Source organism: Panthera tigris, chromosome F2 (assembly GCF_018350195.1).
Source record: "Panthera tigris isolate Pti1 chromosome F2, P.tigris_Pti1_mat1.1, whole genome shotgun sequence".
Classification (NCBI taxonomy): domain Eukaryota; kingdom Metazoa; phylum Chordata; class Mammalia; order Carnivora; family Felidae; genus Panthera; species Panthera tigris.
This window is the reverse complement of record NC_056676.1, coordinates 65791072-65807002: the sequence shown is the minus strand read 5'-3', so window position 1 is coordinate 65807002 and position 15931 is coordinate 65791072. Positions and strand designations below refer to the sequence as shown.

General features: G+C 40.3%; 1 protein-coding gene across 4 annotated transcripts in view; it reads right to left on the bottom strand.

The window, feature by feature from the left end:
• Positions 1-15931, bottom strand: part of TBC1D31 (TBC1 domain family member 31) — an 80667-nt gene that overhangs the window by 8232 nt on the left and 56504 nt on the right. For all 4 annotated transcript variants that reach the window (XM_042973688.1, XM_042973690.1, XM_007076819.3 and 1 more), the window contains 4 exons: positions 11230-11322; positions 5407-5547; positions 3615-3809; positions 857-995 (listed from right to left, as the gene is read on the bottom strand). In XM_042973688.1, the coding sequence (XP_042829622.1) occupies positions 857-995; positions 3615-3809; positions 5407-5547; positions 11230-11322 (568 nt within the window). The remainder of the gene's footprint in view (positions 1-856; positions 996-3614; positions 3810-5406; positions 5548-11229; positions 11323-15931) is intronic.

The window sequence follows — 15931 nt, the reverse complement described above, 5'->3', positions numbered from 1 at the left end:
TAGACAAATCTATGGTGGAACAGGAAGTTTATTAGTGGGAGCTAGGGGCTGGGCGGGGAGTGAGGGGAAATGGGCAGTGAATGCAAATGGGTACAGGGCTTACTTGGGGGCACCAAAAAAAATATATATATTTTTAATGTTTATTATCATTGAGACAGAGAGAGAGAGAGAAAGAGAGCGAGCGCACAAGTGGGGTGGGGCAGAGAGAGGGAAACAGAATCTGAAGCAGGCCCCAGGCTCTGAGCTGTCAGCACAGAGCCCGATGTGAGGTTTGAACTCAGGAGCTGTGAGATGTGAGATCATGACCTGAGCCGAAGTCGAACGCTCAACTGACAACCGACTGAGCCACCCAGGCGCCCCTACGTTAGAATTCTAAGTACAGTAGTTTAGGTTTTCAGTTGATGCCACTGCAAGCCTGTAAGCCCAAACCTAACGTTTGGTTATAACAAGTTTCCTTGTGCTACTTTACTACACTGTTGTTCTGAGGACTGGCTATTGGCAAAGCACAATTTCTACCAAAATAAACTAGAAATAGCACTTTGGGAACAAATCATATCCTGATAGATGAAGGGGAAACCAAGGACCATGAAACCATGGAATAAAACAGAATTCTACAGGACGGTTGAGAGATTTTTCTTGACTGGAGCTGGGTTTTTTTGTTTGTTTGCTTGTTTTGTTTGTTTTAATAAGCCCCAGCAACCCCAAAAATGATGACTAGTGATCACCTTTTAGTTGAGCAATCATTTGAATGAAGTGCCAAAATACAGCTCAGGGATTTGCTCACGACAGCAAACAGCCTACCTGTGATGGATGAATGTGTACTATCATGAAGAGAAAGGCACTCATGGACACGCACCTGTATTATACGGATGTTCAGCATGTTCTAAAGCATCATCTAGCTCTTTCTCCAGAAACCACTTTCGAGATGCATCTGAGAGAGCCGAAGCTTTCTTTTCTGACTTCAGATGAAAGTCTTTTTCTTTAGCTTCTTCCCACTATACGCAAATAAATGAAAAACAAAAATCACCTAAAAATCGGGGTAATGTCAGTTCCTACAGTGGAATAACTCCCTTCCGTCTCCCCTACTCCACTTCCTTTGGGATTCCCATGGTGCGTGGGATCTGTTTGGTTTTGGGGTAATTTGGGTGCCAGTCTCGGCCCAAGGCTGCTGAGGAAACTTGAAGGCGCAGGCACGTGTGATGTACCACTCAGTACCTCCAAGGGCCACAGAGCACACACACAGGCGCCCACTGTCTTTGCAATAACAAGTCATTTCAACACATTTCACATGTCAAACCTTGCAGGATGTAGTTTTTAGAATTCATGATAATTTTCTTATTTAATTTGCATGCTATCGCTTAATAGTAAGATCTGCAAAGTTCAGAGAATGAATTCTTTGCCCAGCTCTGCCGTGGAAGTCAAGGAATTTCTATTAACCCCTACCTTTCTTCTTCCTACAGTGAGAAAACAATTATCTTAAGATTAGCTCAAGGGTAACTAAAAATAACACATTTAAGATATTCTACAACTCCTAAAGTTCATCAATGTTCTATGCTGTAGCTTTTATTTTTTTTTTATTTTTTTATTTTTTTTTAATATATGAAATTTACTGTCAAATTGGTTTCCATACAACACCCAGTGCTCATCCCAAAAGGTGCCCTCCTCAATACCCATCACCCACCCTGCCCTCCCTCCCACCCCCCATCAACCCTCAGTTTGTTCTCAGTTTTTAACAGTCTCTTATGCTTTGGCTCTCTCCCACTCTAACCTCTTTTTTTTTTTTTTTTTCCTTCCCCTCCCCCAAGGATTTCTGTTACGTTTCTCAGGATCCACATAAGAGTGAAACCATATGGTATCTGTCTTTCTCTGTATGGCTTATTTCACTTAGCATAACACTCTCCAGTTCCATCCATGTTGCTACAAAAGGCCATATTTCATTTTTTCTCATTGCCACGTAGTATTCCATTGTGTATATAAACCACAATTTCTTTATCCATTCATCAGTTGATGGACATTTAGGCTCTTTCCATAATTTGGCTATTGTTGAGAGTGCTGCTATAAACATTGGGGTACAAGTGCCCCTATGCATCAGTACTCCTGTATCCCTTGGATAAATTCCTAGCAGTTATGCTGTAGCTTTTATATGCAAACATATAGTTTTTTAAATTTAAACCCAGTTAGTTAACATATAGTATAATTTTTGTTATAGAAATGCTAACGCATTAAATATGTGTGAAATGACACAATTTTAAGGAATCATTAGGGGCCGAGAAATCCAGGCCTTTCCCATTACTGATAAGGAGGCCGAGTTTTAGTGATTTCCCGAGGCCTCTCAGTAATCAGGCTAGCTTTAGAAGCCAGGACACCAGATACAAAGGAGGAGAGCCCTTACGGTGATCCCGAGTCTACCCTCAAACACACTGTTTCACCCAAACTACAGCAGCACCTAACAGTGTGCAGTCCAGCGCTAAGGTCAGCAATCCTCGAAGACGTGGGCTTCCACCGTAACGTTCCTGAGAACAGCCTCAGTGGGCATCATTCCCGCCCCTCCCTGTCCTTGACTGAAAGTGTTCTCACACAGGGCCACGTTACACGGGGTAGGAGGAAAATGAATAGGAACGGTCACTTGAAGGAAATACATTACGAAAAGCTTTCAGAATAGACATCACGACAGAGCAGCATGAAGAGGAGTGAGCTACAGCCAGCTCTCTGGTTCCTGACCTCTCCCTAGCTCCGCAGTGTCCTCGGGGAAGTCCGCTCTGTCTGCGATAATATCGACAGAGCACGGGTGGCAGAGCTACTGGGGGGATCCACCAAAGGATTCGTCTGTGTGACATGCTCTTCGTTGCCTCCTTGAAATCCATTCTCTGACTCTTCTTGAGGAGTAGAATTCTAATTTTATTTCGGATGATAATGCTCCCTGCTAAAAATACATTTCCCAACATCCTCTGCAGACAAACGTGGCTAGAATGTGATGTGGGACTTCTAGAAAGGAGTTACAGAGTTGTCTCAGCCGGGAGTGGGCCCTTTTCTACTTCTGCCCTACCTTCTTCCTGCTGTCTGGAATGTATATGTGATGGCTGGAAAACAGCAGTCATCTTGGGTGGTAAGCTGTCCTCAAGAACGAAAGCCATGCACCAAGAAATAGCGCAGAAAGACTGAAGGAGGCACTTTCCCTAATGACCTTGGAGCCAGGAAACCAGCCCTGGGTTTCCTACCCCCGGACTTCTTTCACATGAAAAAGAAAAACACTTACATCTTGCTCATTGTCACTATTATTTCAGGTTTTGTTAGTAGTAGCTACATATAATTCCTAACCGTTTAAAGCTGTCTACATTGTAAGAATCAAAAATTAGGTAAAATTAAGTAGTAATATTATCCAATCAGCCAGAACAAACCCAATCCAGGAAGCTGAGAACTTGAGAGGCACTAATGTCATTGAGAAAGATGCCTAGTCATTTTTAGGTATCGTATTAGATTTCTTCTCTGTATATACCTATTAAAATTAGATTTGCTTTTCCAAGAGGAATTATCTGGTTTGATGCGTCTGTTGTTTGATTATATTTCAAAATTTATACGATGAATAACAAAAAAATCTGTAACCCCATTCTTACCTTTTTAGCTCCCTCCCCCACCATTGCATTCAATACTTCTGTTTCTTTCCTTCTGTTTTCCCGAAGGAGTTTGGCCACTTCCTGGTAACATGCGTTCCGCTGTAGATCATCACATCTTTGTTTATGTAAAGCTTGAATTCGCCAGTCGGCATTTAGACATGCTTGTTCAGCTTCTGCCAAATTTTCTTCAATTAACTAAGAAATATTTGTAAATTTCAGAAACAAGGTCAGACTATATATAAAATATGGTATATCTGTTCAATGTAACCAAGTTTCTAGGGTAGCTGTTTGTAACCTAACGGTGTTTACTTTCACTTTTTATTTTTTTTTTACATTTATTTATTTTTGAGAGACCGAGTGAGACAGAGTACAAGCAGGGGAGGGGCAGAGAAACAAGGAGACACAGAATCTGAAGCAGGCTCCAGGCTCCGAGCAAGCGTTCAGTACAGAGCCCAATGTGGGGCTCGAACCCACGAACTGTGAGATCATGACCTCCGCTGAAGTCGGTCACTTCACCGACTGAGCCACCCAACCCAGGCGCCCCAACCTAATGGTATTTAAAACAAACTGGCGTCCAGGACCCAGCACAAACCAATTACATCAGCTTCTGGGGTGGCTAGATGTTGGAACTTTTACAAAGGTGATTCTAATACATAGCCAAGACTGAGAATTTCTAGGCTCAGGGATGGGTAGGACTAAACAATTTCCATATTTCAACCCGTGAAAAGGAGTCAGAAGAGCCCATTCTTACAGACTGAACAAAAGCCTATACGGAAAAATCAACGGTGGGCTATGCTGATGGGATCAGCTAAGGGATGGTTGTTGAACAGAAGACAGGGAAGTCTTACATTGTTGCTGGCTTTTGGACCAGGGCCAGGCCTGGCCACAGACCTACTCAGCATTTTGTTGACTGGACAATACAGAAAGTTCTTTCTTGAAGTTCTCAAATTCTATTTCAATTCACTTGAGCCAGCATTTCTGAAAGGGTACTCCACAGAAATTGTACAAAATAAGTTTGGAAAATTTTCTTAAAGCCTCACAATGTACCATATCCTCAAATTTGGCATGAAAAATCCTAACTTCTTTTTTTAAAGTTTATTTATTCAGAGAGAGAGAGAGAGAGAGAGAGAGAAAGAGAGAGAGAGAAAGAGCAAGGGAGAAACCAAGAGGGAGAGAGAGAATCCCAAGCAGGCTCAGCACTGTCAACACGGATGGAGCCCAATGTGGGACTTATTCCCACGAACCGTGAGATCATGACCTGAGAAAACAAGAGTCAGATGCTAAACTGATCGAGCCACCCAGGTGCCCTGAAAAATCCTAACTTTAAACAGCACTTCCAATACTTAGTTGCCACCTATTTTACTGAATAATAGTTATTAATATTCTACAGAATATACTTTGGAAACCCTGGCTTATATACCAGGCAAAGTCCTGATGTTTTGCAACTAATCTGCTCAGGGATAATTTCCGAGACATAACACAGTAGGTTAGTATTTATGAAGTTATTATTTCCCTTGTATCTTCTAGATCTTAAAATTCTCAAAATATAAAAGATACTTGTAGATGTCTGGCAGTGAAGTAAGTAGCCTATAAATAAAATAATGTGAGATTCTAAGAGCTGTGATAACTGAAGCAAAGAAATGAATTAACTCCTTTGCAGAGTTCAATTTTGAATTTTCTCCTTTGAGAGGATGACAGATGGGGAGGCAGGGCAGGGAAAAATAAACACAGAAAAGGATGACAGATGGAAACTTCCCCCTCTCTATGTGCACTAAGTTTACCATATTTTTACCTTCTGAGTTTTTTGGTTCTGAGTTTGACCTGCTTCTATCAGTTTATGGAACATGTGTTCTTCAAGATCCACTTTTCGTCTATAGGTATCTGCATCTTCTCTCATTTCTTTTGCAACAGCTTCCTGATTTCTAAGAAGATTCTGTTAAAAAAAATTTGTAAAAAAAAAAAAGAGAAAACACAAATCTATATAATAATGCTAGAACACAAAATGACTACCCCCCCCCCGCCAGAATACTAGCACACAAATAAGAACTGTGGTCACCTAATTTTCAAAGTAGAAAGGAAACAGCAGTGACATCAGTGAAAATAAAAGTAGGGACCTCTGAAAATACTCTCATCCAAAAAAGCACTGAGAACACTTGCAAAACCAACTCTTTCAGAACTCTGGAAATTAACCAAAGGCTTGAAGCAATTTGAGGATCATTTACTCATAAAAATGGCTCCATCTTGGTAAGAACAGAAAGCATTAGGGCATTTTTAACTTGCCTCATCCCTAGTCCCACCCTACCCTTAAGCTCTGCATTAGCCTTTAAGACCAGCAACCTGGCAGCCAAAGGAGCGGGCAGAATGGAGGTGGGACTCCTACAAACTCCCACTGTCCAGTAACGGTCCCCATTGACCGATACGGTGGTTCTGGAAGAACGTACTCCCAAAGCTGTCTTTATTTGTCATGACTCAGAACTCACTACCTTGAACCGCCTTTTCCCTGGGGACATTTGCTGAAATACATGAGAGGACCCTGGTGACTATCTTGGCTGCTGGAGAGAGCCTATCGCAGTGCAAACCACAAGCTAACCAAAAAGTATTCACAGAAAACATTGAAGAATTAGACGTCTGCAGGGCACTTTGAAAAGCTGATAGATTCCCGGAGACCTAAAAGTCCATGTGCACGTGGAAGGCTGTACACATGCGCAGGGCTATGTGAATGCTCAGATCTGAGGAAGCGCAGGGCTCTTAAGTCTGGTGAATGGAGGTTCTGCATCGTCAGGAAGGGAACTCTGGAGTTGTAAGCTGCGAAGCGAAGCGTTGAAGGCAGGCTCCAACACGATGCACACAGAGCCTCTGGGCAAAGACCTAGAGGCTTTACTGGTACAAGGCAGCTTAAGGAAATCTTTGTCCAGTCGCTAAAACCAAGTGAAGACTTTAATTGAGTTCTCTGTAAATTCAACTTTACCAAATCAACTCAGTGAAGTCACTAAGAAACAAGAAATGCTGAGGAGGGAGGAGAATCTGATTTTCAGAACTGTCATATCACATGATTTAAAATATCTAATTTTCCTTCTTTTTTTAATGTTTGTTTATTTTTGAGAGAGAGAGACAGAGCATGAGCGGGGGAGGGGCAGAGAGAGAGAGGGAGACACAGAATCAGAAGCAGGCTCCAGGCTCTGAGCTGTCAGCACAGAGCCCAACGCGGGGCTTGAACCCACAAGCTGTGAGATCATGACCTGAGCTGAAGTTGGGTGCTCAACAGACTGAGCCACCCAGGCACCCCTAAAATATCTAGTTTTCAATAAAAAATGACAGGAGATATTAAAAACCAAAAGCATGGCTGTGCGGACTTTGAATAGACATTAGCCACACGTTCTCCAGAGAAGATATAAAAATGGCCAATATACACATGAAAAGATGCCCAGAATCACCAGTCCTTGGAAAAATGAAAATCAAAACTGCAAGACACCACTTCATACCCACTGGTGAGGCTAGAATCAAAAGGACGGATGGTAACAACTGTTCACAAGAATGTAGAGAAAGGAGAACTCTACACTCCTGGGTATAGATCTAAGGGAACTGAAAACACATGTTCGAACAAAAAGCTGTACATGAATTTTCAGAGCAGCACTACTCATCACAGCCCAAAGCAGAAACAACCCAAATATCCACCAATTGACAAATGGATAAACATTTATCATACAACGGAATATTATTCAGCCATAAAAAGGAATGGAGTACTAACTCACACCACAACGTGAACAAACCTTGAAAACTTTTGTGTGAAAGAAGCCAGTCACAAAAAACTATACATTGTATGGTTTCACTTATATGAAATGTCACAACAGGCAAATCTAGAGAGACAGAAAGTAAATAAGTGTCTGCCAGGGTCAGGGGGCTGGGGAGGGAGTGCTAACAAGTAGTGGGAAGGACGGCAAACAGAATTCATGAAGATTTAAGTTAAAAAGACGCGTAATAGCAACTGTATGTACCAAATAATCTCACTTATCCTTACTGATGATATTAGCAGTTATTTCCTAATTCAGGAATTTATTCCTGCTTTTCTAATTATCCACTGGCAACACAATTACCTTCATAATTAAAAATAAAAATGTGGGGCACCAGGTGGCTCAGTTGGTTAAGCTCAGGTCATGATCTCACAGTCTGTGAGTTTGAGCCCTGCGTCGGGCTCTGTGCTGACAGCTCAGAGCCTGGAGCCTGCTTCAGATTCTGTGTCTCCCTCTCACTCTGACCCTCCCCTATTCATCTTTTGTATCTCTCTGTCTCAAAAATAAACGTTAAAAAAATTAAAAAAATAAATAAATAAAAATAAAAATGTTTTCCAATTATATGCAGAGAAGATATATGTATGAAGAAGTTTATTGCCAAAATTGTAAACCACTTAAACATCCAACAACAGAAAAAAAAGTTATTTTTTTATTTAGCTTATTTAAAGTTATTTAAAACTTATTCAAAGTTATGGTTCATCACTATGACAAATGACAATATGAAGATATGCAGTCATTTAGAAAAAGGATTTTAGTAAGTAAAAATGAAAAGCAGAATATAGAATCTTAGATACTCCATAAAGAAGCAAAACAATGTATGTGTAGAGACTAGGGATTAGGAGGAAAACAACGGGAATCTACCAACAGCAAAGAGGAAAGACGACAGGGCGGTGGTTTAAAGAAGCGGGTGGGGGAAGAAAGCTGTCAATTCGTTTTGTAAAATGAGCATTTTAGGCCAGGGGGAATGAGGGGAAACTAATATCTACCCGGCATGTGCCAATATCAGACACTGAGCAGTAAAGGGTGACTCAGAAGCCTGAGCTATTCAAATTCTACACACTCCGAAGCAAAGATTAACCCTTGACCAGCTCTAAACCCCTGGAATATGGTGCCTGAAGAGCGTGTCTGTATACCTGGGGCCTTGGGCTCCCCCAGACAGTTTATGCTAATAATGGTGCATGGCAGGAGCCTTGGGCCACACTAGATCAGCCTGAGCTCTGCAGAGTAAATATCCAGGTTCAGCCACATGAGCTCCATGCCTATGTGACTGACTCCCAGTAAAACCCTGGATATCAAGACTCGAGTGAGCTTGCCTGTTGGCAATACTCTACATGTGTTGTCATACATCTTTGCTGGCAAAATTAAGCGCTGTCTGTATGACTCCACTGGCAGAGGATGACTGGAAGCGTGTGCCTGGTCTCTCCCGGACTCTACACTGTGTGCCTTTTACTTTTGCTGAGGTTTTTTTTTGTTTGTTTGTTTTTGTTTTTGTTTTTTTTTTTAAAGTAATCTCGACACCCAATGTGGGGCTCAAACTCATGATGACCCTGAGATCAAGAGTTGCATGCTCCATCAACTGAGCCAGCCAGGCATCTCCTACCTTTGCTGAGTTTCATCTGTATCCTTCCACTGTAATAAACCGTGATTACGAGTGTAACAACTTTTCCAAGTTCTGTGAGTCCCTCTAGCAAATCACTGAACCTGAGGTAGTCTTGGAGACTCCTATCGCTGACATCTAGATATAACTCATTTCATCATCACAGCAATGTTGACAAGGGTGGGCCTATGCCAAGGAGAAGGTACATATGCATGAGAAAGAGACCACGGCAGAGGCAGAAAATGGATTTGATGTAACAAGGTCCTAAGAGATGAAGGGGACGGAATCTGGATCAGAGGTCAGTATTCATTTGTTTGTGCTTTTATTCTTCTGTTAAAAAATTTTTTATTCAAAGTAGATATATGTGGAATATTGAGCATGCATTTCCAGCAGAGGGCAACACAATATTGTCTGTTTTCTAGGATAGAATTGGTTTAGAAATACACACAGCTAATCTGAATGTCTGAATCTAACGGACCAGATAAAATTCAAGATATAGTTTTGATGAGTAGGTTCAGTATTTTCTAACTCTATTAATAGTTTGCTTAATAAATACTTCCTTCAAAAGAGGGCAGAAATGGTAAGGATACGTTGATGTGGGGAAAGAAACTCAGCATCATTTCTGAGGCATTCCCGCCAAAAGTGTGTAAGTTGAACCTTGGATGAGGAAGCAACAAACAATAATTGAGGGACATTCTATAAAATATCTGGTCAAATGCTTCAAAAACATCATTGCTATAAAATATAAAGAAGTAAAGAAGAACTCAGGAATGGTGCCGTAGGAGACTAATGAGACAGGACAACTGAAAAAATGGATTATCTTAGATTTTCTTTTGCTCTAAGGGACATTTTTTTTTTAATGGTTATTTTTGAGAGAGTGACAGAGCATGAGTGGGGGAGGGGCAGAGACAGAGGGAGACACAGAATCTGAAGCGGCCTCCGGGCTCTGAGCTGTCTGCACAGAACCCGACGTGGGGCTTGAATTCATGAACCACGAGGTCATGACCTGAGCTGAAGTCGGGACACTCAACTGACTGAGCAATCCAGGTGCCCCTGCTCTAAAGGACATTTTTAGGATGATTGATAAAATCTGAATAAGGCTTATACAACAGATAATGATATGCTCATTTCCCGATTTTGATAAGTGTTCTGTGGTCATGTATTAAGGATTCCTTGGTTTTAGGAAATAATACGCTGAAGTATTTAAGGGTGAAAGGGCATCATGTTTGCAACTTTCTCTTAAAAAGTTTAGAAAACAAAATGTATCTACGTGTGTATTAGTATACAGATAGAAAGAGAAGGATAATACCAATTTAGCAAAATGTTAATATTTGAGAATGAGAGAAACAGACTTGGAAATTCTTAGTATTTTACTTGCAAATTTTCTGTTAATTCAGAAATCATGCCCCCGTGGTGTCATCACCCACTTCCCCCAAAGGAAAGACAGTAAAAAGTAAATTTAGGTTTGGTCCAAATGAATTCAAAATCATAGGAGACTTAGCCAAAGTGTGAATCCCAGGCTCAGCTCTAGAAGTAGTTCAGTGTGGTAATTAAAAGTGTTGCAGATATGAATGGATGCCATATGTTTTAAATCTTATTTAATGTGAATAACAGTCAATTTACCTGTTACATATTTGCAGTTATCACTAATTTCAAACTCAAAGTCTCACTTTAAGAGGCTGAGGGAAGTGAAAACTTATGGTTTCAACATTAAATAAATGAATAACAAAATGCTTTTCCCAAATGATAAATATTTATATTAACAAAATTCCTTTTTCCAGTGTCGTGGAAACTAAATTATATGCTCTAAGTAGATACTTGACAATTTGATTCCAGAAGATTCAAATTTAAAGTACTGTACAGCTCTTGTCTGATTTACCTCGTAAAACCCTTGTGAAGCACCAGGATAATTCTGTAGTTACTATTATACAGATAGAGGGAAACTTAGTACATCGATAGAAAATCCTGAGGCAAAATCTGGGGCTTACATCTGGTGCTTCAGACCCTAGACTAAGTTGCTAAGAGAAAGGTGAATTAAAGAATTACAACAAACTGTACATTCAGACATTCTGGCTACAGACATTCTGGCTATCTTAACAATCCTGGGTGACATTATATTCTGCTTAAAAAAAAAAACAACAAACAAACATTAAAAAATCATGAATAAATACAATCTAAAAAGAGTATAAACCCTGCTGCTCCTACGGTGAAAACAGATGATTTATACCTTCTCATAAAGTCTTTTCTGTGATTCCAGTTCCAGATGTCTCATTTCTAGGTCTTTCGCTGTAGTAGCAATTTCTTGATCTCTCATATGTACCTATGGCCAAACAACAAACTGTGAACACCAAAAGGAATTTACAAGATAATTTCTGTTTAACAGATCTGGTAATCTTGAAATCCAAACAACCCACTAAACGTATTTACAATAAGAAGTACTGGGCTTTTGATACCAGAGTAATTGACAGTATATTAACACTCACTGTAGAGTCTAGGAATAATGTTTGAGTTAAAGTTAAGCTTAATTTTCTAAAAAGCAAAGTACAATTACCATATGCTCATCTACCCAGACTGGGAGAACAGATGGGAGCTCTTACCATATTATATCAGCCAATATTATGTGTTAGAAAAACTTGAGCAATATAAATTTGCGGTGGCTAAAAATATAGAATGTTTAATCTTATTAAATATAACATTATTTAATGTTCTTTTTGATTAAATGTCTATACTTTTGTAAATTCACTTTGGAACTCCAAGTTTAAATGTGCCCTGCTTGGACTTAATTTTTTTTTTTCATGTTTGTTTATTTTTGAGAGAGAGAGAGAGATAGATACAGGGTGAGCAGGAGAGGGGCAGAGACAGAGACACAGAATCCAAAACAGCTGTCCAGGCTCTGAGCTGCCAGCACCGAGCCCGACGTGGAGCTCGAACCCACGAACCATGAGATAATGACCTGAGCTGAAGTCTGATGCTTCACTGACTGAGCCACCCAGGTGCCCCTTGGACTTAGTTAATTTTAAGTTTACCTTTCCCCAAATTTTGATTACTTGGAAGCTTTTCACTCCTCTACACTAGAGGGTTTGAATAAGGCCTTCTTGAGGTAGACAGAGAAACTGAGGAGCTCTCTTAATACAATACTTGGCTTCCCAAAGTCCCCATTTCTTAGGCATGATACGTGTTTCAGAGAGAAAACCAAACAAACTGCCCATCAGTCATCTCAGCCCATTCATTTATTCAGTAAACATTTAATGACTGCATCACTAGTTGTATCCCTATTTTTTAGACATTGGAAAGATAAAAGACACACCATCAAATACCTCTCATCGGAGAAACAAAGGGTAAAAATGAAAATATGGTGGGGTGTACAAGAAGGATATACACCTGAGAAGCAAATAAACCACTGACTGGCAAGCAGTTCAACTTAAGGAGGTTCCTGAGAAAACAGCTGGCTCAAAGGTGGGGATGCTTGAGTTTATGAAACAAGAGGAGTAAAAATGCCAACAGGTGGAGGAGAGGTTTGGCACAGTTAATAATGCCTTTTAGGACTTTCAATTAGAAAAGCTCTTCTGTTTATGAATTTTTAGACACACCTCTAGCTCTGTGCCAGAGCAAACGCACATCCACTCTGCTTACTGCTACCGAACGTGCAGTCACTTGTACGTGTCGCGCTGGACCCAGTCTTCCTGCTGGTGCCTGAACTCTGAGTAGGAAAGCTCTGGCAGGTTAGCAGGGTCAGAGCTTGCTATCGGAATAAGGAGATGAGGGACAGAAGGCTGGAAGGGTGGGCAGAGGCCAGATCATGCAACCTGAAAGAACTTTCCAGGATTCTTTGACAAAAAGTTGCCTTCACCATCTCAGAGAGTTTGGAATAAAGAGGGCAGAGTTCTAAGCCTGTATTACTTTTGGAGAACACAGACACTTCTAGAATAATGTATTATCAACCTCATTTGCTAGATGAGATAAAAGGAATGATAGCTTTCAAAAACCAATTTAAAATTAATTGGCTTTAAACAAAACAAAAACTACTATCTGATGCTATAAAAAAAGAGATGACAGATTTCTAATATACGAATCCAAATATTTTCAGAGGCATGTGAGTGGCTCAGTTGGTTAAGCGCCCGATTCTTGATTTTGGCTCAGGTAATGATCTCCTGGTTCATGGGACTTAGCCCCGCATTGGACTCTGTGCTGACAGCATGGAGCCTGCTTGGGATTCTTTCTCTCTCTCTCTGCCACCCCCGCTCATGCTCTCTCTCTCTCTCTCAAAAATAAATTAAAAAAATACTTTCAAAGATTGGAAAATATTTAGTATTTTACTAAAATTAGGTTTAAAACTCCCTAAATCAGTCTATACATTCAACGCAATCCTAATAAAAATGCTGTTAGGATCAGGGGAGGTAAGGATTCAGAAACAAAGAGCGGTAAAATTCTCAAAGTCTATTTGAAATGATACACATTTGAGAATATGGAAGAAAACACAGACTAATAGTGGGAATTAGGTCCGCTAGTCAGAAAAATGTTACAAAGCTGCCATTCAGTGTGGTGTTGGAGGGGATAAAGCGCGTGTGGGGATAGAACATTTAGTAACCATCCGCTGGCAAGTGACTCTGCTAATCAAAGAGTGGGTGTGACTATGTGCCAAGAAAACCGTATTTGGGGATACTGAAGTATCAATTTCATTGTTTTTAAGATGTCATATAATTTTCATGTCAAGAAATTATTATTTATTTGAGTTCTTTTAACCATTTAAAAAGTTAAAAACATTCTTATTCAGGGTCCTTACAAAATAGGTAGCAGGCCAGATTAGTTGGTGCTTTATAATTTGCTGACCTTTGTGACACATCAAAGATCAAAACCAACAAACAAACCCACCACAGAGGGGTGCCTGGGTGGCTCAGTTAAGCGTCTGACTTCAGCTCAGGTCATGATCTCGCAGTTCATGGGTTCGAGGCCCGTGTTGGGCTCTGTGCTGACAGCTCGGAGCCTGAAGCCTGCTTCAGATTCTCTGTCTCCCTCTCTCTCTGCCCCGCCCCCCACCTGGCTCACGCTCTGCCTCTCTCTCTCAAAATGAATAAACATTAAAAAAAAAAAAACCCAAAAAACAAAAAACGTAAAATTTGAAAAAATATGCATAAATGGTGATGTAATCTTAGAATGGCAAGGTCTTTCTAAACAGGACACAGGGGGTGCCTGGCTGACTTAGTCAGTACAGGATCCAACTCTTGATCCCAGGGCCATGAGTTCAAGCCCCACACTCGGCATGGAGCCTACTTAAAAAAATAAAAATAAGTAAGTAAATAAATAGGACATGAAACCTAGAAATCATAAAAATAAAAAGTTATTCAAAAATTAAAGTATTTTGCATGATTAAAAAAAGACATGATAGCCACTCTTAAGAGACAAGCAACACTGACGTGAGGAAAACATTTGCAATGAGCAAAAGGGTTACTGTCCTAACTCTATGCTGTATGCAGCCATTAGTTACATATGTCTGTTGAGCGCTAAAATGTGACCAGTCCAAATTGAGGTGTCCTATAAGCTGACTACTGGATTTCAAAGATTTAGTTAAAAAAATTTTTTTAGTGTTTATTTTGCGAGAGAGAGACAGAGAGTGAGCAGGGGAGGGGCAGAGAGAGAAGGAGACACAGAATCGGAAGCAGCCTTCAGGCTCTGAGCTGTCAGCACAGAGCCACCCAACATGGGCTTGAACCCACGAACTGTGTGGTCATGACCTGAACTGAAGCTGGACACTTAACCAACTGAGCCACCCAGGCACCCCTCAAAGATAAAGTAAAACAGCTCATTAACCATGTCTTTATACTAATTACATATTAAAATAATTTGCAAATATCTGGAGTTAAATAAAGTGTTGTTAAAATTAATTTCATCTGTTTCTTCTTACTTTTTTAATGTGGCCATTAGAAAACAAAATTGCCTATGTGGCTCACATTGTATTTCTACTGGATAGCGCTGCCCCAAATGGCACAAACAGCCCATGTAAATCGATAAGAGAAAACTTGATAGAAAAGCGGACAAATGATAATGGATATACAATTTATATTTCTTCCACAAATGGAAGACAAGTAACTGGAGAGATATTTAACCTCACTAGCAAGAAAAAAGAGGCAAATTAGAATATATAATTTCCACCCAGCAGATTGGCAAATATTAAGACTGATGCACTCCAAATTGACTAGGGTATAGGCACTCTTACATATGCACTTAAAATAACATAGGTGGGTTCATTTTTGGAGGATAATTTGGTATGCCTTGGAATTTACTCAACAAAACTGTGTCTGCAACTCAAGGTTTGTACTGAGAACATACAACCTAGCACCATCTTGTAGAGCAAAGCATTGCAAACAACGTCAATGTCCAATAGCAAAGGATTAGTTAAATAAATTATGACAGTCACACAGTGGAATACTATGCAACCATAAAAAAGGGAAAAGATAGGGGGTGCCTGGCTGGCTCAGTCAGTGGCATATGAGACTCTTGGTCTCAGGGTTTGTGAGTCTGAGCTCCGTGTTGGGTATAGCAATTACTTAAAAATAAAATTTTGGGGCGCCTGGATGGCTCAGTTGGTTGGGTGTCTGACCGGCTCAGGTCATGATCTCACTGCTCGTGAGTTTGAGCCCCATATCAGATTCCGTGCTGACAGCTCAGAGCCTGAAGCCTGCTTCAGATTTTGTCTCTGTCCCCCTCTGCCCCTCTCCTGCTTGCTCTCTGTTTCTGTCTCTCTCTCTCAAATATAAAAAATAAAACGTAAAAAAAAAATTTTTTTTTAAATCTTTAAAAGAAAAAGATATATATCCATTTTCTCATTTTATTTCTGGGGACAAAATGAGAGAAAGTAGGAGAGAGGTCTATTTTTGACTCCATGTATTTAATAATGGAAATTTTCTTAAACTGGCCATGTGTACATTTTT